This window comes from Nestor notabilis, unplaced genomic scaffold, assembly GCF_000696875.1.
Source record: "Nestor notabilis isolate BGI_N333 unplaced genomic scaffold, ASM69687v1 scaffold8125, whole genome shotgun sequence".
Lineage (NCBI taxonomy): Eukaryota > Metazoa > Chordata > Aves > Psittaciformes > Psittacidae > Nestor > Nestor notabilis.
The window spans coordinates 99393-122490 of NW_009928866.1; the positions used below are offsets into that span (position 1 = coordinate 99393).

Genomic DNA, 23098 nt, shown 5'->3' on the forward strand with positions numbered 1-23098 from the left:
AGGGGCGTCTGGAGGTTACCTAGTGCAACCCCCTGCTCAAAGCTTCATGAACTAGAGCAGATTACTCAGGACTGTGATCAGTCAGGTTTTGAATGCCTCTGAGGGCAGAGACTCTGCAGCCTCTCTGAGCAACCTGTTCCAGTGCACAGAAATTGGTTTTCAATGTTTAAATGGAGTTTCCTGTTTTTCAATATCTCTCTGTTGCCTCTTTGCCTGTCACTGGATACCACTGAGAAGAGCCTGCTTCTGTCTTCACTCCTCCCGTCAGGTATTTATATGCATAGATAAGATCCCCCCTGTGCTTTCTGTTCTCCAGGCTGAGCAGTCCCAGCTCTTTCAGCTTCCCCTTGTATGTCAGATGCTTCAATTCCTTAATCATCTTTATAGCGCTTAACTAGACTTGCACTGGTATGTCCATATCTCTCATAGTATGTAGTACAGAGGTTGACCCAGCACTCAAGACATGTCACCAACTCTGAGTAGAGTGGAAAGATAACCTCTTTCAGCCCGCTGACAAAGCAATCCTTGCTGCACTCCTGGTGGCTGTTGGTCGTCTTTGCTGCAAGGGCACACTTCTGGCTCATGTTCAGATTGTTGTCTATGATGACCCCACAGTCTGTTTCTGGGAATTTGCTTTCCAGACAGTTGTGCACCAGCTTGTATTGGTACATGGGATTATTCCTCCCCAGTGCCGAACTATACCTTTCTTTTTGTTGAACGTCGTAAGATGCCGATTCACTCTTTTTGCTGGCCTGACAAGTTCTGTTTGAATGGCAGCAAGAAAAAAAATAATGTATCAGCCATTCCTCTCCAATTTGCTATCGTCTGCAAACTTGTTGAGGGGGATGCACTCTGTCCCATCATCTAAGTCGTTTGTGGAGCCATTAAACAGGTTGAAACCAACAATGGGCCCTGACGTACGCCTCTGATGAGTGGCCTCCAGCTGGACTTTATGCATCTGATCGCCACTCTTTGAGCCTGGCTTAACTGATAGCTTTCAGTTCACTTCACTGTCACCTTACCAAGATTTTATTTCATCTGTTTGTCAGTAAGGATGTTTATGGCAGACTGTGTTGAAGTGCTTACTAAAGTTGAGATAAAAAATATCCACCAATCTCTCGTCATCCACCAAGCTAGACTTCTCACCATGGAAAGCTGGTAAAGTACAATTTCCCCTTCATAAATCCATGCTGACTGCTCCCAGTCATGTTCTTTTCCTTGATGTGTTTAGAAATGGTTTCCAAGATTGTTAACTTCATCACCATCCTAGGGATTGAGATGAGGCTGACTGGCCTGTGGTTCCTCAGATCCTCCTCCTTGCCCTTCTTGAAGATAGGAACAATGTTACTTTCTACCAGTCTTCAGGAACTTCTGCTGATTTCAATGACCTTTCCAAGATTATTGAGTGTGGATTCAGATTTTCCAGCTCCCTCAGCACTCAAGTGTGGATCGCATCAGGACTCATGGACCAGTTTGAGTTTGTTTAAATGTGCCCTAACCTGACCTTTCTTCATAGAAGATAAGCCTTCTTTGCTCCAGTCTTTGCCACTGGTCTCAGTTGCCTGGGATTCCTGGAAATCACTCATGCTGGTAAAGACTAATGCAAAGAAAGCATGTAGTGCCTTAGCCTTTTCCAAGTCCTTTGTCATCAGATCTCCTGGTTCAGAAGCAGGCCCATGTTTTTTCTAGACTTCCTTTTACTGCTGATGTATTTGTAGAACACTTGTTCTTCACTTCCATCTCCAGATTCAACATCAGGAGAGCTTTGACTTACTAATGTCATCAGTGCATGTTCAGAGAGTGTCTCCTACAGTCTTTTGGGTGACTTGTCCCTGCTTTCACCTCTTGTATGCTTCCTTTTTGTGCTTCAATTTTGTCTGAGTTTCCATTACTCCTGCACATGGGGATGAACCATTCTTGAGCTTCATGAGATAATACTATTTATCTCATAGAAATAATTTCTATTATTTTAAACAGAAATTCTAAAAAAATAGACCCGTTTTCTCTCCAGCACTGGATCGTGGGATCTTTCCCAGAAGATCCCTGAATAAGTCCAAGTCTGCTCTTCAGAAGCTGCAGGTGGTAATCCTGTTTTTGCCTTTCTCCCTTCTCTCAAGATCCTGAATTTCACCATCTCATGGTTCCTGCAGCCAACACTGACAGTCACCTTCACATCCATGTTGCCATCTCAGAGGGGCTGGCCAGTCTGGCTAACACAGGCTTTTCTCCTGTAGTCTGTCCTTTTGAACAGTAAGTGGCTGTAACCCTTTGCATAGTAAAAAAAGTATTCTTCTGATTGTGGATAGGGGGTAATGATTTCCAGATTAAAATATGAGTACTATTTATTTAAGCAAAATGAAAAATATGAACTTTCACACACACACCTGGATGCATACACACTCCACGAGACATGTTTTCTGTATAATTAAACATGTTTAGGACATTGCACTTTTGACCCATCATCAAGGATGAGATGCAATGAAGTCCTGAACTCCTAGCAGTATGGTTGTGAAGCTGAACGTGTTGAAGGCCTGCCTTTCTCTTCCTGCAGATCAAATATTCTGTCATGCACCCGGGGACTCATGTCTGGCCCCACACAGGGCCCACCAATTGTCGGCTAAGGATGCATTTGGGCTTGGTGATACCTAAGGAAGGCTGCAGGATTCGATGTGCCCAAGATAACAGGTATGGTTGGGTGTTTGGGGTTCTTTTTTCCACCTTTCTTAAGGCTGAAAAAGGGACTGCATGTAATTACAGGAAAAAAAAAAAAAAGAAAGGGTGTATTTTACTGTTCAGGAGTTGTAATATATTTCCTTAAACTGCTAATTTACACACTAATTCTTGCTACAGATGTATAAATATCAGTTCTCAAACAATGCCAGAGGGATCTTTGGAGACAAAGCTGTCCTTTGCTATGGCATGGAAATAACAGTGGGTTTAGTCCCCAGATTCTCTGTGTTTACTTTTACAATGCCACTCTAATAGGGTGTCAGCAGAGTTCCTCTATTTGTTTTGATTTGAGGTGGGGGGCTTAGATTTCATTGTATGTACCTCCATTCTCACCACCATGACAGAGTACTCTTGTATTTCTGGCAGAAGCCTCCTTCCTAGCTGATATTATTTGTTATGATTCAGTTAAAAATGTTCCAGTTGAAGTTGATTTCAAGGTGGAGACATCTATGAAGTGTTTGGCCCAATTAGTTACACAGATAGCAAATTTCTTTAAAGTGCATTTAAAGTAAAGAATTCTTACCTCTTAGGGAAAAATTATGTAGACTTGAAGACCGGTTCTGTCTTTGTTTGCTTGGTGCAGAAAACAGAATAAGATTCAACAGCTTATACATTTACAATCAGGGTATATACTCCCCTGGGAAATATGAGGACATGTGAGAAATGATAAAGCATTCAAGCCTGTGCTGGAATGTGTTAACTTTAGTTGCTTTTGGCAAGAACTATACGTTCGGAATCAAAGCAGGATTTTCCCTGAAAGCACTGAAAGTGTGTCTACTGCTGGCGATGAAAGAGGGTTTTTTTACATCCCTTCCCTCATGAAAGAGGAGGTGAGTGAAGTACTGTGGAAGGAAATGGCGAAAGGAGGAAATCCTACCTTAGGCATTTTCCATTCATTCCTCCCCTCCTGGTGGCTCAGAGCCATGGTAAACTAGTGGTTTCAAACAGGAGGGCTGGTTCAAATGTGAAGGTTATTGTAGATCAGACCTTTTCTGGCCTCCTGTTGCACTGCTCGGTGTATGAGAACACAGAAACAGTGAGAATGTTGTGCTTGGTTACCGTTGTGTCATCCAGTGGGGGTGCTTAAGGGGGCAGTGTTACAATGCAACTCATCCTTTGATGGACAGGCAACTCAGCTCTGTCTAGAACTGTGTTCTACCCCTTCACCTGCAGAAGAGTCTTTCTGCAGCTGCTAGGAGACGTACACCTCACTATGATTCAGTACAGCTACAGGGATTTTAGGTTGTTGGGCCATGTTGAAGTCCCAGCACTGTAAAGTGTTGGGTACAATGCACAAAAATGATAGGTAAATAGTATCTAGTTCCCAAAATCTAACATCTCTGTTTTGAAATGAAAGTGCAGAATTACAGCCTTATGCAGAAGCCAGTCCAAGATCTTGCCTGTAACAGCTCACACTAGAGCCCTACAGGTGATATAGAAACTGCTCCCAAAGTGGCTTAGCACCAGGCCAGAAGAATGTCATCCCTGTGGTCCCACTGTGAAGCCTTTCTCACACCATGAAGGCTTCTAGAAAATATTTATTTGCATGCTAATGGTGGGGTTTATAGTCTATACAAAAGGGATGTTGTGGTTTAAGCCCAGCCAGGAACTCGGAACCACGAACCCATTCGGTCACCCCCTCTTACCCCTTCCTCTGAGTGGGACAGAGAGGAGAATTGAAAGAATGTAAACTGCCTGGGATAAGATAAGAACAGTTTAATAAATAAAGTGTAATATAAAACTACTACTAATAATAATATAAAAATGGTAAGGGAAATAACAAGGGGAAAGAATATTAAACTAAAAAGGGAAAGGGAAAGAAACTAAAAGGGAAAAGGGAGGAGGGAACATAACCCAAAACAATAAACACAAGTGATGCACAATACGATTGCTCACCACCCGCCGACTGATACCCAGCCCGACCCGAGCAGCGATCTGGGCCTTCCGGGTAACTCCCCCCAGTTTCTATACTGGGCATGACGTGCTGTGGTATGGAATAGCCCTTTGGCCAGTTTGGGTCGGGTGTCCTGTCTCTGCTTCCTCCCGGCTTCCCCTCCTCCCTGGCAGAGCATGAGACTGAGAAAGTCCTTGGTCAGAGTAAGCATAACTCAGCAACAACTAAAACATTGGTATGTTATCAGCGTTGTTCCCAGACTAAAGCCAACACAGCAAACAAACAAACAAAAAAAACCCCAAAAAACCAAACAACCAAAAGAAAGCAAAACACAGCAACCCCCATCAACAGTAAAAAAGCCGCCAATACAAAATACCCCCAAAGTACCAATAAAACAACAAAAAAACCTGCACTCACACCCAAAAAAACCCCAAAGTTTGTTTGATTTTTTTACCACATTATAGCATTGCAAGTGGTTGATTCCTACTGAGTTGGATAATGCCAAGGTAACTTTAGTTCATGAGCAGAGACTCAGAGTCTATAAGGCATAAAATGTTTTTGTTATCAGATAACTGATATGGTAGCAGAAAAAACAAATCATTGTAGCTGAAACCTGCAAAATTATCTGGGCCTTCAAGGCTGATGTCTTTGTGCAAGCCAGTGTGTATTTTTTACTGTAGTATGCTTTATGGTTGCTTGAAATATCTTTAGATCATCATTTCAGTTGAAATGATCCAATTTCTATTTCTACTTCTCTTCAGAACATTACAGCACAAACCCATAAATTTCGATGGTTAATTTTCACTTCTGTGGAATTAAAAATACTGAGATTACGTGGGATACTAAATTTCATTTTGACCCTGTTTTTGAAAAAAGAAAATTGTTTTCTCTGGGAGTGAACACAGCTGAATAAGCAATGTATTTCCATGTTTGATGGCAAGACTTCTGTTTCATAGTTCTTAATTCTCTTTAAGGGCATCCATCCTCTTGCACTGTTTCAGCTCCTAAGGAATCCTGTTAAAAAACTTGGTTGTGTGGTCATGGTAGAGTGGCTTCATCCAGTCTCAGTGAAGGGGTATAATGAGAGGCGTGCTTTTGTCCTGCTGCAATGCAAAATAAAGTTGCTTTGCTTATACCACTGCCTGACTCTACAATAGAAAAAACATGTAACATAATGAGCTGCAGTGTCTAAACACAATGGGCAAGATTGAGATCTGAGGGGAGATGACAAATGACTAGCGCAGCAACTTTTTGATTTGTCGGGACATTATCAGCGGTCACTGATGAGTTGCTGATTTTATGCAGTATAAGTGCATTTAATCAGGCTCTAAACCTCTTTTCAAAACTGAATCCAGATCTCAGCAGGCTGGAGGAACATGCCAGCCGAAACTTCATGAAGTTCTACAAAGGCAGATGCAAAGCCCTGCAACTGGTAACAACAGGGGTCAAGTTGAACATGAGTCCTAGTGTGCTCTTGTCTTGATGAAGGCTAGCTGTGTACGGGACTGTATTAGTGAGTGCGTATGAAGCAGTTTGAGGGGAGCAATTGTTTTCCCTCTCTTTTACACTCAAAATGCTGCCTCTGGAGCGTTGTGTCCAGTTTAGGCTCTTCAGTACAAAAAAGAGAGGGACTCCAGTGGAGGATGGAAAAAAATGATTAGGAGATTGGAGCATCTGACACATGAGGAGAATCTTGGAGAGCTGGTTTGGAGTCTGAAAAAGAGAAAGCTAAAGAGGAACCTAGTTACTATCTTCAGCTGCTAGTGGGTGACTGTGCAGAAGGCAAAGCCAGGCTTTTCTGAGGTGTCCAGTTACAGAATCAAAGGTAATGGACACAAGTGAGAGTGAAGAAAATTCCATCTAGATAGAAGGAAATTTTCACAGTGGGGTTGGTGAAACACAGGAAGAGATGGTGGAATGTCTGTCATTGCAGATATTCAAAAATCCACTAGTCAGGAACCTGAGACATCTCGTCTAACTTCAAAGTTGGGTCTAACTTTGCAGTGCATCTTCCTCTGAGCAGACACTTGGACCACATGCCCTTCCCGAGGTTTATTCTTACCTGGCTTATTCTGTGATTCTGTATTATACTAAGTAAAATTGACAGAAACACTGATTCTTCCAACAATTAATATCTCCCTTCTACACTGCCTCTTGCCATTACTTTTAAATCTGGTAATTTTGTTAATCTTTCAGATGATGGAGATGCTCAAAACCAAACCATGTTGAATAAATTGTGTGTATCCCTTTTTGTGCCTGATGAAGATACAGATGTTGGAAAAGTACCACTGTTAAAACTTAGCTCTTCCATGCTGTAATGAACAATCAGCCAGAGTATTTACACCCTTTCAGTGATCTGCTCTGCTTAGCAGTACTTCGCAAGCAGAGGGGCTTTAAGTTACATGGTCTCATCCTTCCAGTTTGACTTTGACAGTGTAGTTAACCCAGTGTACACCATGGCATTACAACCTTCCTCTGAAGAAAAATCTTTAAGTTTAGTGCTTTGAATGGATTTATGGGACAAGACTGGTAAAATCCCTGGAATAGTAAGCATGATCAGGGCCTAATTCTGTTGTTCTGATTTTCTAGAATAAGCAGATTGATTTAATGTAATTTGGTTTCGAACCATATAATCAGATTACTGGTCATTCCCTCAGTTTCCATCACTCATTATGTATGTATCTGATTAGAAAAGGAGAAAAGTTGATTACTACACCAGTTATTAATACCCGCTCCCTGCTTATTGGACTCAACTCATTAAAAGTATATAAATAACAAGTATTATAAATGTCTGAATCTGTATGTGGGCATAACTGTGCAGAGTGAGGGGAAACAATCCCTCATTAATAAGAAGGTCCATTAATGGAGCAAATCAATCTGCTCCGTTATGCAGACTGATCTTTCTGTAGTTTATTTACATTAAAATCCTGATACTTCAGTCTCTGTATTAGGTAGTGAAGTCCTGACTGTGCAATATATAGTGTTTAAATCATTCTGGTATGCGAAAGAGTATTGATATATAGCTTGTCTGCTCTGTAGCACTTCCAGTATTGCACCAAAGCATGTTCTTTTTTGTGTTGCAGAGCCTGGGAAGAAGGGAAAGTTCTTATTTTTGATGACTCTTTTGAACATGAAGTATGGCAGGATGCTGAAGATTATCGCCTGATATTCATTGTGGATGTGTGGCACCCTGAGTTAACAGCACAACAGAGACGCACCCTTCCTGCTATTTAAGGGGTTCCTTCTGATGTGCAGAGCAGAGGAGTTTAACCCCCTTGGAGAGGTTATCCTATGTGAATAGGATTAATTTATCCAGCATACAAAGAAAACAAGTATTGTAAGGGTTAGCAGAGATAAGGACTACATTCTGCAATCATGAAGGACTTGATTTTAAAAAAAGAAAAAAAAGGAAAAAAAAAAAGCCATGTTTTGTTTCATACTGGTACAGCACTGATATAAGTTTGAAAATATGAATCTTGTCAGCCAAAGAGCAATAGGTCTGAATTTTCAAATTAAGGAATGTGCAGATGTTTTTTTGCCATGCCTGTATTATGCATACTAAACCAGTCAGTTATTTGCCCGACCATTTTCAGGCACAATATTTGCAATTCTATATGTGGGAAATATTTCCCAGGCTTTTATCTGGGAAGCAACATGTAAGATATTTACAAGCATATGCACACAACCGACTTTGAAAATGAGTATGCAGTTTTAACATTAGCTGCTTTAGGCCTAGAGCATGTCCCTATGTTATCAACTGTAGATAATGTGAATGGGTTATATGTGTTTTGTATTTTTTTCTATATAGTGACTGTATTTTTCTAGCATAATTATGAACAAATCTTCTTTACTCAACCACTATTTTTTAAAAAGAACAACATATATATATATGTGTGTGCATCTCTAGCTATCAGCAGAAGGAAAACACTATATGAACAGATTTCATTTTTGTCCAGTGTGGCCTTCTCTTGCCTTCCTGGAAATGCAAACTGAAACTTGCATAACCAGCTGCTTAGTGAAGATTTGTTCTGCTAAAACAAAATAGTTCTCTTAGTTAGCAGCAACCTTCAGTTTGATAATGTGACTTTGGAAGATACTGAGCAAATGTGACATCTGTAGGTTCAGACCTTAAACTTCTTTATGTGGTGAACTGCTGTTTCTCCTATCATTAGAAAAGTTTGTGTTGTGATATCTGTTTGCTACCCAGCAAGGGTCTGGGACACATCCTTCCAGGGGATCCTTCTGGGCTGTCATTAGGTGTTCATTCAGCCGGAGAAAAAAAATTATATGAAGAACTTCTTGTGCTTTGGGCAGAAGGACAAGGTCTGCATTGGTTTCCTGCCAGAATGCAGAGAGACAAAGAGCTTCAGATTATTAACTTTTATTAACTTCTCTTGCCAGCATCCTACAGAGTGCTAGAATGATCCTTTAAATGACCTAATGGCGTTTTCCTTGTCTTGAAGTGTATGACATATTGCTGAAGTAGTCTTATCCCAGTACTGTTTACTGTATGTTCCGAATTTGCCATACAGAATTTACACTGTGGTAAAAAGGCCTGTTTTCAAGGAAGAAAACTGATTGGATATTTAAGCAGTTAGCTGGTTCGGGGGGGTCTGTACTCTTTATGTGGGAGATGGAGGGTGCAGCACTATGCACTGTTAATTTCTAAAAACACTAACAGGAAAGAGAGACCTGAGGTTGCGCAGTTGATGCTTATGACTGGCTGTTACCTACTCTCCCACAAACCCAGCTGGGTGTGGATAGGTGTGCTAGGATGCTCAGGGCTTGTCATGAGCAGTGGCAACATTACTGAGGGTTTTGAGAGGCAAACACTAAGCAAGGAGATGCTGAGGTTACTCAGTCTCCACAGCTTCAGCTTTCTTGACCAAAAAACACTGAACAGTCATTATATCTGTTAATGCTCAGTGGTTTTGTGCTAAGTGTCGTGACCAGAATGCCATATTTGCGGAAGCAAAATACAGATACGAGCTTTGCATTGCCATAAATTGAATGCTTTTCAGATTTTGTATTTTACTAGGTAATTAAATCTTGTAATGCGATGTAACACATGATGATTGCACCATAAATTAGTGTAGCCAGTTTCTGGAAGTGTGCACTTTAATTTCCTTTTTGAATATTAAACTGAAAAACCCTCTCTGGTCAAAGTCAGTTTTAGACAACTATTAAGCTTTAACGTTCATGTTGGACACTGTTCATGTTGTCCGTGTCAAAAATAACTCTGAGACTATACACAATATACAAGACAGTAACAGTTCTCAGTTAATCATAATGAAAACTTAAAATATTTGGAGATTTTTTTGGAAAGCTTTAGGAGAATCATGTGCTAAACTGGAAACAAGGTACTTGTTACTGTGGAGGGTAAAATAGTAAAAAAATAAGAAATGAAATCTCCTGGTAGTTGTATAGTCACAGACTGTATCTCTCTCTGTAAGGTGATCAAGAAGTACAAATTAAAAAATATTTTGTAATTCTCTAAAATAAAGACATAATTTGTAAAGAAGGAATCAAGAACTGTTTAAATAAAAATTTGTGGTTTAGGAATATTTTTATTACTGTTGCATTTTAGTTTCTAGAGCTCACAGGAAATACTGAAGAAATGGTAAAAGCTTTGGGACTTTATTTATGGAAATCCATGCCATCCTTCACATTGTTTCATTGTTCCTTTGAAGGGTTATACTTCATCTTTTCCTATTGCAATTGGCAAAAAGATAAAATTGGCAAATACATAAAAGTAATCTCCACAAGATGTGCGTGTGCTGCACTAGCACTGTTTATTAAATTGTGTAGTGATATACTGGCCATTTAAAATCTTAAGTGTCTTGAATATAGCAAAGTATATTGTGAATAGCTCCTGTAACACTGAAGTGAATCTACTCTGTCCCTACCTGTCAAGTTGCTGAAAGCCTATCTGTTTGTTAGTTACAGTTACTGGATTAGCTATATACATGGGGGAGGTTATAGCAAACTACAGAAATTGTGCCTTGAGTAAGTCATATATTATTTAAGTATTCCTGTTTGCCAAACAATATTTCATCTTGAAAAAGCTTTCCAGCGTTGGAAACGCCAATGGAAGAAGTGAATGGAAGTGTTTTTTAAAATGGAGATCTGTTGCAATTTAAATATTTTTTCCTTTAGATTTATTTGTAAAGGGAAATGACAGAAAAGGACAATATAATTTCCTGTTTTAAAGCGGTACATACCTGTTACAATGATAGGAGCTAGATTCCTCCCTGCCTGTAGTTACCTTGCTTGCAAGCGCAGAGTCTGTGTAAGATTCTACAGTTAAATACAGGCATTGTACAGTTATATACAAGGCATCATACGAATGTATTCATGTCACAGCTAAAGAAAATAAATATTTCTAATCCTCTGCAAGGTTTAATCCTCAAGGACAAGATTTCAGTGATATTTGCACTTCTTGGGCAAAACAAGTCCCACTTGAATGAACAATGTTTGTAACAGGTCATCACAAAGATTCAGTGGCATGTGTATTAACAGAGAAAAATTGATGCTGCAGTATAATAATCAGTGTCTACCTTTTATTGTCTGTTGGTTTTTTCACTTCCTGCTTTAGACAAGTTCTCTATAGCAAATCCAAATGCCTGTGAGACTTCATGAGCCAAGGGAAGGGGAGCTGTGTCCTTTTGCCAGGAGTTGACATCTAGTTTTCTGTAATAGGTGGTAATGCCAGGGGAGGGGAAATGGAAGAAATCCCAAAGATAAATGGGCTCAGTTGTCTTATTTAATGGTCCTGCAAGCCTCTGCTTCTTTTTTCTGACTCCTGTGTTGCCTTACTGGGGCCATCCACTGCCTTAAAGATTTGCTGTCTGCCGTGGAGGCCGGGCTTTGTGTCAATGACATGCTGCTGCAGAAGAAGGGTTAGTCTGAATGAGGCTACCCGGTACAAATACTAGAGGGTAAATCCCAGGTGTGTTGATAGGATCTGGCAGGATGTCCTTTCTGCCCTGTACAGGCATAGAATGTTGTAGATAAAGGCAGTGTTTTGTTAGTCCATGTCTTAGGGTTGACCGTGTCCAGTTGAACTATATGGTCACTTCAGTGTATCACTTAGGAATTCAGTGGATGTTCCAGAGGCACATTAAAAACTCTCGTGCCCATTATCATCTCATTTGATATATGTGGTTTACACTGCTACATTTGATATGTTTTTGTCAACTGCTTGTTCTAGTAAAATGTCAATGTATGGCAATTTAATTGAAGACTAAAGGTGTGTACAGTGGTTGTAACTGGTTTAGGAAATAAAGTCACTGCACATGAAATTTGATAACGATTTTTCTTTTATTTCTTTAATCCAGTTTCCATTTCAATGAAGGGATGGGACTGTCTTTGCAGCCAGAGCAAACAGAGAAATAACAAACTGATCTTTGGCATTTCAGTTCTTCTATTCTTCCACATTTCCTTCTAGCAGAAGCTTGTACTGAATAATAAATGCAAAGTTTTCCTTTTTCATTTTAATCATGGCCCACGTCTGCAATCAGCATACCCTTTTGGCTACACCTTTCATTACACTGCAGGAGGGAAGGGGGTAAATGGCTCCGCCGAGCTTGTATTTGCTGTTTTGACCTAAATGAAACAATCTGGATGGAACCATTAATCACTGGTGAATGTGTCCAATGGGTCTCCCTAGCAGCCCTCTTCGCACATGCACACACATGCACACACGCTTCTCTAATAGGCTCCTGAGTTGCCTGTGGAAAAACACATCGTTAAATTCAATAATTGCATTTCAGATTGTGTGCGTCTGCTGCCCACACAGCTCATTCCACGTAGCTGACAGTTTTATACGGGCTTCGAAAGTTAAGAGTAATTTTTGCTAGATGCTGAAATGTGACCCCCTGTAAGCAGCATGGATGAGGTGGTCACAAAGTGTCATGTTGAACAGCATTATGATGGCACTGATTTATTTTATTTTCTTAATGTGAAATCTTTCTGTAAAACTTGAGCACTCTGTAGAGGCTGCTGTTTCTGCCCTCAGTGCCAGATTAAACTGATGATTACAGTGCAAAGTTTAAGTTTGAGATGTTTTTCTTTAAAACACACTTAACCTATGCTTCTATAAAACTGGGCATCCCTGCTGGAGTCTTCAGGAAAGCCACTGACACACCGTGGTTTCTTCGAACAGAGAATGCAGTCCCATAATTTCCAATAATTTAATGTCATAAATCGGAGAAAAAAAAAAAAAGAGTTCTTTTTCTATGGACAGACTCCTGTGTCAGTAGAAACTTCTCAGTTTTTGTTCAGCGTCGGCCGCACGGACAGATGGCTGGTGACAGTTGTTACTTGTCAAGAAACATGAAGGACTTGTTCTCAAGCAAAACACGGGCATGAGTGTGTGTGTGTTGTGTGCTCTGTGGGTTCCTGGTGTGGTGGAAGTCTGTTAATGTGTATGTGCATGTTGGGCACATGGGAGCTCAGTCCAGAGCCAGCAGTGGTTGGGTGTTCTCACTTTCACCCTGGTCTTCGTGTTTCAGCGTGCCGGCTTCCACCACAGACTGGGACCTGAAAGCAAGAAGACACGCATGCTAGCGAGGGCTGCTACAGAAGCACTCACCTTCCTGGAGTCCCTTTGCTTCGTTTTATGGTTTTGGCTTTTGTCCATTTTCATCTTAACGGCCTTTTAATTCTTTTCTGTGGAATTCATATGGAATTTGAGAAGCATTCATTTAAATATGAACAGGGATCTGACTCCTTGTAGATCTCAAATGCTTTCAATTTAGTGCTTACCTACTATCCATAAAGCTGAACACACCCAGCAATTTAAAGGCCTGTTTCTGAGATACGATGGGATCTGTTCGTGCTTTATGTCTTCCTAGGCAAAACTGCTTGTGCAACTGCTTGTTAGAAAGCAAAGTCATCTGTACAAGTGCTTGCAGAACTGATTTTCAGCTCATGCTTGTTACAGACCTCAAGCAGATCAATCACATTTTATTGATGTAGAGGTTTGAGGAGCAAAATGTCCACGAGTTACCCAAGATCAAGTAAGAAGCCAGCATTAATACAACAAAGGAGCTTATGGTGTGCCCAGTCCTGCACTTCATCTGTTTCCCTGCCTACGCCCTTGAAGAACTTTATTCAGGGGTAGTCCATTTAAAATTAATTTCTGACTTCAAGATGGGAAGGATAATTTATCCTTTGGTGTTACTGGCAAAAAAACCCCAAAACAACCAAACCCAACACATAAATGAATAAACACTAGAGCATCATGATTTCTTGCACTGACAAATGCTTAACAGGGTTAAACTAGTTGGAAAGTTAAAGACTATTTCATTTTCTGAGGTCTGTGTGCTTCCACCGTGCTATGGAAGGAGGAACTGTTGAGTTTGTTGTTAAAGGGATTTGTTATCTTCCATTTTCTACGGTTTAGGCTGGGAGTTGCCTCTGGGTTTGGAGTGGGCTTTAGAGTGAAATCACTGTGAATTTGGAAATTTTAAAAAGGGAACTTTTTCAGATGTAGGGGTAGCATCATAAAGCCTGGGCATTTGCATAGTGCATAATACCATTTTAAAGAGACAGCTTTCTCATGCATAGCTTTTAGAAGTAGGAGTAGCTCTTATTCCCTACAGGATCTGTTTGTAGTTCCCAATTTTTCATTATGGTAACCTCAGTTTAAGCCTTAGCTATCTCATGAAATTAGGTACCACCTCTCTTTTGATAAGGATCATTAATAAATTGCATCCTTTGGTAATGCAGAAAAAAAAGAATACCATGGAATAACTTGTATAATTATTTTTCTTATTCTTATTCCTGGAGCTTTCATTAAAGCATAATAAAAAATTTTCATTAAAAAAAAAAAAGTCTCCAAAGGGAGATAACAAAACCCGGATGCTCAACGGGAAGATTTTATTCCAATATTTTCAAAGAAAATATGTTTGCTCAAATGATTTTGCTGTGTATTTTTTTTACCGTAATGTGACATGTGTGATGTTTATGAATGCATTTTAATATGGAAAGGCAGCTGGTTCAGGAGATTAGGCAAAATGGCAATTTACATATTTCTAGTATGTGGCAGCAAAAACATCATGTGGCTTTGAAACTGATGCAGAATGGATACAAATTGCAACATCAACAGGTCTTTATTTTCTTTTCTGACCTACCAGATTAAATTATTATTAAATAGTACTTTATTAATACTTGTCACCAATGTATTGTTTCCGTCTGATCCACTGCTCTACAATGAATATAAAAAGTTGCAGATGCATTGAAGCATTTGCCAGCATAGAATCATAGAATGTTTTGGATTGAAAAGGACCTTAAAGATCATCTAGTTCCAACACCCCTGCCATGTGCAGGGACACCTCATACTAGACCAGGTTGCTCAAGGCCATGTCTAACCTGGCCCTGAGCACTGCCAGGGATGGGGCAGCCACAGCTTCTCTGGGCAACCTGTGCCAGCGCCTCAGCACCCTCACAGTAAAGAATTTCTTCCTTATATCTAATCTAAATCTACCCTCTTCCGGCTTGAAGCCATTCCCCCTTTTCCTATCACTACTTGCTCTTATAAAAAGTCCCTCTCCAGCACCCTCATGGGCCCCTTCAGATATTGGAAGGCTGCTATGAGGTCTCCTTCTCTTCTCCAGGGTGAACAGCAGAAAATTTTTGCTCTGAGGCACATGTGAAAAATCTCACAATTTTGTGTTTTGTGTTCGCTGCTGATGAGCTCTCATCACACTACACACAAAAAAATTCTTGCTTCTACAGTAGCAAGATACTAGTTTTACCCCTGTACTGGTACTCAGATGCACACCAGGTTGGAAGCAACATAATCCCAAACCCTGTATGAAGGTCCTACACCATTCGTTTTCACACAGAGCCAAAATAGCTGGAGCATCAAGCAAATGCATTGCAGCCCACCTGACCTCCAAGCTCAAGATGCCAAATGATTCAAATGGTATGCCCAGCCCTTCTGAATAACATAAAGAGAGATCCAGCTGAGATTTCAGTTCTCTGCCAAGTTTTGCAGCAACAATCTCTTTTCCTTTTCTGCTAGAAGCTGCTTAGACCCCTATCCTAAAGTAAACAGTTCAGACATCTATCTGAAGGGCACAGTAGTGATTTAAACAATCATCATTTTCTAAGACCTTGCAATAAAGGACTTACTGTTGTGTTTGGATTTCCCATTTTCCAAATGCACCAGTTTTCCATCCGCTGAAAAATGTTCCCAGTTTCATTTTTAACTTAAATTTTATGTAGGAAGAAAAGAAAATTACTCAATTCTTAACAAGAGTCTAATATATTTTCTCCATATTCTTCATTTATGGTAAATATTAAAAATGTAGATGCTCAGAAAAGGTTTTTGGCAGTATATATCAATGCGGCTCACAATCTAATGTAATAACTCAGTGTGAAAGATATGTTTTATTGGCCTAGAACATCCTGGAATATGTATTTCATAGCTATACTTTATTTAATGACAGAGAAAAGATGATTTGCAATAGGCTGCTGTTGCAGAAATCATTTTCAACTGACCAGTAACTGTATTTTGTGGTTGTAGAAATGAACAGAAGACAAATACTACTTGAAAGAACGCACCCTTTATGGTGATGTCATCTTGTTTTTGTGTATCTAACAACACACACATTCAGTTCAAGGAAAGCGGTCATATTCTAGGTGTGTGTAAGTTTACACAATATTTAGGGGATTTGCATGCTGACTAGCATTGAACCTAGGGCTAAGACTAGTTGCTGTTTTAAAAGTATTGCTACCTGTTTTAACTGCATTAACATTTTCTTCAGAGGACTTTACAATCATGTTTCTAATTTTTAAGTAGAATCTGATCATGGTGCTTGAAAGGTCTTCAGGTATCTAACTCCAACTTAATTTTCTATTGGAAAATAAATTGCACCTTTCCCCTGACTAGACCTTTCAAAGTGCAACCATCTTTGCATTAAAAACACTAAAGCACTCTTTTCTACAACAGTTTAAGCCATTTTGGTGTAAAATGGTAAATATCAATATGTACAAATACCTGATGGGGTAGAGAACATGAAGCCAGACTCTTCCCAGTGATACTCAATGATACTTCAATACAGCGCGTGTACTATACGTACACTGATGCGTGGCACATGTCCTGTGTGTGCTGCAACTTTGGAATTCTCACTGAGGATATTTGACTGGTTTTCCTCCTTTCTCAGCTAAAAATTCTCAGAGACCAGTTTGGAAGATGCTTGGGTGTGGAGGATGTGGTTGAGTTAAAGTTTAATACAAGTTGACAATTATTTGTATCATAGACAAGGTCACTGTGCAAGGCCCTGAGCTGGCTAATTCTGAAGTAATAAATAGACAAGTCAACACCCGTAGATTTTCCTAGTGTAGTTTCCAATGCTAGGTAACCTTGCTTAGGAGAGCAAAATGAAAACAGAAATAGAAATGAATTCTCAGTCTCATTTCTGAAGCCTTAAGTACCGTTTGAGTGTGCTCCATTTAAAGCATCAATCAAACCCCCCATGGTTGTTTTACTGTTCATCAAGAATATTTGGAAGTCTGGAAAATCAACACTACCCAGCTGTTTCTCCAGCAGGTCAGCCATATATTTCAAATGACAGCACTGCATAGGTATGTACATCAATATCTAAGAGAGCAGATGGCTTTATGTGTGTGGTCATTTGATTACTATCTCTCTCAACTATCTCAAATCCAGTCAAAAAAGACTGGATGCATGCCTTCTAGCTGCAGTGATTTCAGAAGGCTCCTGTCAAAGTACAGCTGGAGCGAATCAGCTCACAGGATTGATGTCTGTTGGGTATCAGTTTTGTTTCCCATAAAAAATCAAATACCAAATCCTGCACTGAGCTAACTGTAACTGCCAGTATACTGTGCCATGCTTGCCTTAAGACATCTTCCTGTTCTCTGATTCCTCATTTTATGCTTTTCATCACAACAATGCTGATGTACTGCAGCCCACAGGAGTGAGGACATACTACATTGTGCTAGGATTCCTTTTGAGGGTTTTGTGGGGGAAAGAGGAGGGTGACATTCTTTTTCCTAAGTGCAGGAGGATTCAGGCTCTCAGTGTGACACACTGTAGCCAATCAATCAGACCACATTGTGTGACTCTATTCATCTACCTCTCACCTCCCATCTGCTCATTTTTCTCTAATTCCTTTCCCATTTCACCAGCAGCTCAGGGCTGTTCATCTCCAAATTATTCATTCCCTTTATAGAACATAATAAGCTTTTTCTTAAATCACACCTGTGAATGTTTGTATTGACAAGGTCTGTGTGGCATTTGTTTTTCACCTTCCTCATTCCCCATCAGCCTCCAGAGCTGTGCTCTGCAACACACCTCAAGACTATGTCTTCATCAGGTGGGAAAACCAAGGACCTTCTCCCAGTATTACAGAGGCAATGCAGATGTGCAGATGTGTAATTGTGCTAAAAGGTACTCTTTTATCATTGAGAGCCCTTGAAAATCAAATGCATGGGCAAGGCATCTTGAAAGACGTGTATGCTCCCACAGGTGGTGCAGGCAGATGTCGGCAAGCTCTGCTCAGCAGCGCACAGCTCCAGCCCAGAAGCCATGAAGTGTGGCTCTCTGCCCAGGCTAATAAGCCCTGCTGAAATCTCTTGCTAATGCAGCTCTGCAGCTTCTGCACTTGTGCTGCCTCACAGCTCGGCGTCAAGACAGTGTGGCATTGTGCGGCAGAGACCTGCCCCGAGGGGCAGCTTTGATATGCCAACCACAGCATTTCAAGGAGATGAAGCAGCATCTGTGTCTCGGGGCACAGCTGAGCTGGTTAAGTGATCCACCAACGTGGTGAGTCAGGGGGAAAAGCAGCATGAAAACTTTGGCTTAACCTTACTGCCAGCCCAGGGCATAGCCCACAGGACAACAGTGACAAGCCGCTGCGCTTCCCAAATGGGAGCTGGTTCTCTGGCCACCATGGCAGCAGTGACAATCTTTGTGCTGACGGTTAGCACATCCGAGGGAGAGGTCTCTGTCTGACTTGGCACATCACAGCCAAGGGTGATCATGGTCCAGATCTGTGCTTAATTCTGTGTGTGGAGAAGTCTCTATGAGTGCATCTACACTGCTAAAGGAGTGACTGCTGCTGAATGAAGCTCAGCATGAGACGCCTCATCCTCTCTGTGCCTTCCAGCTCTCTCCATGCCCTTCCTTTCCAAACAGCTGGCCCCAGCTGCTTCTCCTCACCACAAACCCTGGGCATACGTCACTGCAGGGTGTGCACCAAATAGTGATAAGGACGATACTGCACCACATTTGGCTCTTGTCATGGCCCAGCCAGCTCTGCACCCTGTCCTCACCTGCATTTTAACCCACACCACACCTCAGGGATGCAGTGCATACCCTTCAGCACTTGCTGTAAAAACAGTTTTCTGGTGGGCTATGACACAGCTTTTAGCTTACTGCAAACACTCTGAAAACATACACAAATGCTTACGTGTTTAGCACAGCACGTACATTCTTATGCCTTAAGGCCACTGAGGCCCAGAGGAGAGCAAGAGCAGTCACTATGCAGGCCAAATGCAGCCAGGCTACTCTGTCAGAGGTTATTCCTGATCAATACAGACAAGAGTTGTCAGTCTATGCCACCAACCTTGGAACTAGGGTGCACACCCTGGTCTTTTTTCATCAATGTGGATGTGCCTGATACCTCCCTCTCCTAAATGCTCTGAAATTCTGTGTCAAGATCTTGACTTGGTCACATCCCAAGTCCAGGGCAGGGGAAAGACATGGTTGGGAGCTTGTTTTTTCTGCTCTAGTTGCTGTAGTGTGACTCATACACTCGCTTTTTTTACATAGAAGGAATAGGAGCACCTGCTTCAGACAGAAGTTCCTGGGAGACCCTTAATCACCGTGGTGCAGTATGTAAGCCTAGTCATGGGGCCAAATAAAGACAACACTGCAGCAACAGTCAACACCAATTTACAGCAGATTCAGTGAGAGCTGCTAAAAGCTGTGCAGAATATGACATCCGAACAAAAGAAATTTGGGCCAAGTAAGGAAGAGAATTTTCTTGTCCCGCATTATCAATATTACTCACACACATGCACTTTTCACCATCATTTCTGCTTTTCCTGCTCATCCCAGTTTCCTTGCCCACCAAGCGCTCTTTCTAGCCCAACAGATTCGAGTCTTCCTGCTTAGACACTCCACACATTTACACCTGCCTCATCTTTTTGTCTGCCTCTTTTGCTCCCATTCCAGTGACTCCGGTACCCGGTATCTGAACTGGGTTTGCCACTGAATCACAGCCTCCTCACTTCTGCAATGAAAGGGAAGAAGAAGCCCTGAGAGCAAAGGATGTCAGTGCTCCTACTCTCCTGTCCTACATCAGAAATTTCCTGTCAGTGCTTGAAAGCAACCCTGCAGATGTACTATTTAGGCTGGAAAGCAAGCACCAACACAGTGGGAAGAGCCAAAATGGCCAGATATGTGGGGGTGTTGTGACCCCCGCTGTGTGCCCTAGCCCCAGGAGCACTCCTTGTTCTTTCTTGGAGGGCTCTTTTCTCCCTCAGTGCTCAGGGTATTCGGTGCCAAGCTGGTAAATGGCTATTTATTTTGCTTTCTTCTAGCAGTTCAGCGTGTGGCTCTGTGACACATTTGCTGCCTATTATTCCAAGTCTGAATTTGAAGATAGCCTTTGTTAATTCCCTCCTGAGCTTTTCTGTGGAGTTCATCAACACAGTACTTGTGTGCCTCTTAAATGCAAATTCATTTACTGCCATAACACGACTGTGAGCATTTTTTTTTCATTTCCATTTCGCATGTGGAGTGCTGAAGCACAGTTAGATTAGGATCCAAGTATTCCTCTAATGTGGGGTGCCCGTTTCCCAGTATCGAGAGGGTCTCATTTTGCAGAGTGCTCAGCATTATGTGGCAGCTTGTGTGTTCAAAGCACATGTCCCTTTGATTTGTGTTGCAGGTGAGCGCTGAGTATCTCTGGAAATTAGACCCCAGAGTCTCTATGTTGGCAGGCTGAAAATAAGCAACGTTCAGTCTCACCATCTGTGTGAAGGTTGGTTTAAGCGACTTGCCAGGCCAATGCAGGGGCTCAGGGAGAGGAGGAGAGCAGTATCTGCCTCTCCAGGGCTGCACACAACAGGCTTAACCAAAACACCATTCTTGGTCTCCATCAGCCCTCCCCCTACCATCCCTATTTGCTGGCCAACCAAGTGTGCTTCCTAGCCCAGCTGCTTCCATTCCTTTATGCCTCCCTCATCTTTCTATCACCTGCCTTGTGGCTCCCATCCCAGTGACCCAAATTCCCCATATCCCAGCTGGGTTCAGTACTAAATCCTCATATCTCCAATTCTCCTGCCAATGGTGAAGAGAATACAGCCCCCAGAGCATGGACTGTCAGTCTTCCAAATCCTGTCTCCTTGTCTTGCTACAGCCTGGGCTAGTACAGGAAAGACTGTGATCACAAATAGAAGTTGTAATTACAAAACCCCTCTGCATTCTGTAGCCTAGGCAGGAGATGCACATTGTGGGTATTGAACCATCAGTCGGAGCTGAACAAGTTTATTTATGCTGGGAGGCCGAGCTAAAACATGAGGCAATCCTTGAGGTCATTAAATGCTAAAATTAAATATGCTCCTACAGAGCATGTGTGAATTGCCTTTTCAAAGGCTTGTAACTCAGCCAGATGTAGGTGGATTTTTCACAGGATGGCAAAAGACATAAGCACTGTAAAACCATTTGTTTTATTAAGTGTCATGTCTCTAACCTAAACTACTAAACTTTTGGCAAATTTATAGCCAGCTGAAGACATAATTTACAATGCAATATTTTAGGCAGCCTAAGCAGCACTGGTTCTGTCATTCCCACCTCTAGCTTGGGTTTGTGCACCCATGCACTGATAATTGAGTGCTGTAAACAGATGAAACCCATGCTGTCATTGCCCTCAGGGAGCAACTGGTTTCCTGCCTTGTCCCAGGGGACCCCAGCACCAAGCTACCCGTCGTTCCTATACTTGGGTCAGCCGTGGCTTTGCAACTCTGACCTCCTCTTCAGCTTCTCTTGCTCCTGGCTCCTGAGGATATTCTGCACCGTCTCCCCTGCAGCCTTCCTGGGAGCTGCTAACATGCCACATCCACTGGCTTCTTTCCATTTCTCTCTGGCGTATTAGCAGAACTCCAGTCAAAAGGTATAAAACCATTCAACAGCTAATAATCTATATTACTAGATAATGCATACATTACGTAACATGTATGTCCCCTGGACACCTACATTCATAATCTGTGTATGAGGGAAATATTTCTGCAGAAGCATTCAGAAATTCTCTGTTGTTCGAACTAAATAATTCATAACAAAAGAGTAAATATAAGCCTTGCACCATAGGTCTCATATATTACAATGAGCTATTTTAACTGAAAGCTTACAAGCAGTATTTCCCTTTTCCCCCAGCACATGTGGAAACGCACCCCAGCTACAAGCAGAGCAATGCAGATGCCATTCATGGGCAGTGAGAAGTTTTCACACATTTTCATACTGATTTTTATTTGCTGGTATTTTACCACTTCTGCAGTAAATTGGTGCTGACTGTGAACCAGCATAAAACATGACCCATAAAAGTAGAAACATATGGCAAAGGAACATTAAGGTCACACCAAGGATAACAACTAGAAAGGTCTGCCTTGCACAGCCCAGCTGGGAATATGGAGGAACCAGTCTGAATAAATAAAAACCTTGCATAATTCACCCCAGTGAATGGCCCCTTTTGGCTCTAAAGCTGTTCCAGTCAGCATTAGTGTGTATCAGTTGTGATACCCTTCCTTCTGGGAGCAGGATCCCATTTCTGAGAACCAACAATTAGTTTCAGCAGGCAAGTTCATTTGAAGATCAATCCTTTCGAAAACACACACATTGGGAGGCAATAATGGCAAACCCTAACCTGTACTTTAAAATCCTTTCATTCTAATCTAGGACATAAAATTCCACATGCTCTGACTCAACTACATGGGGCAATGCATTCCAACAGTTTTTTTCACATTTTCAAAATGCCTAAATACAGGGGCTTTTGATGAACCACTGGGCAAGACATTCCACCTTTAGGTGCTCCATTCCTTTAAGATGAGAGGAAATGGCCTTAGGCTGTGCCAGGGGAGGTTTAGACTGGATGTTAGGAAAAATTGTTTCACCATAAGGGTTGTCAAACATTGGAACAGGGTGTCCAGGAAAGTGGTTGTGCAAACATCCCCGGGGGTACTTAAAAGATGTATAGATGTAGAGCTTAGGGACATGGTTTATTGGTGGACTTGACAGTGATAGGTTAATGGTTGGACTCTATGATCTTAAAGGTCTTTTCCAACCTAAATGATTCTATGATTCTGTAAGTTTCTACTTCACAGCAGGAAAAGGTGATGGTGTCTCAATGCATAAGTTGTACATTTTCACAATTGGCATGCTTGGCTCTACTGTAAGTTTTACTCTAACTCTCTAATGAGCTTGACCCAGTGATAATAATTCTC

General features: G+C 41.4%; 2 protein-coding genes across 2 annotated transcripts in view; one reads left to right on the forward strand and one right to left on the reverse strand.

Annotated features, from left to right (window-relative positions):
- ASPH (aspartate beta-hydroxylase) overlaps positions 1-8038 on the forward strand; it is a 92124-nt gene extending 84086 nt beyond the window's left edge. The window contains exons 27-28 of the mRNA XM_010014720.1: positions 2552-2685; positions 7708-8038. Of these exons, the coding sequence (XP_010013022.1) occupies positions 2552-2685; positions 7708-7858 (285 nt within the window). The 3' untranslated portion in view covers positions 7859-8038. The remainder of the gene's footprint in view (positions 1-2551; positions 2686-7707) is intronic.
- Positions 8039-12749: 4711 nt separating this feature from the next.
- Positions 12750-23098, reverse strand: part of CLVS1 (clavesin 1) — a 91826-nt gene continuing 81477 nt past the window's right edge. Inside the window, exon 5 of the mRNA XM_010014721.1 lies at positions 12750-13165. Within this exon, the coding sequence (XP_010013023.1) occupies positions 13078-13165 (88 nt within the window). The 3' untranslated portion in view covers positions 12750-13077. The remainder of the gene's footprint in view (positions 13166-23098) is intronic.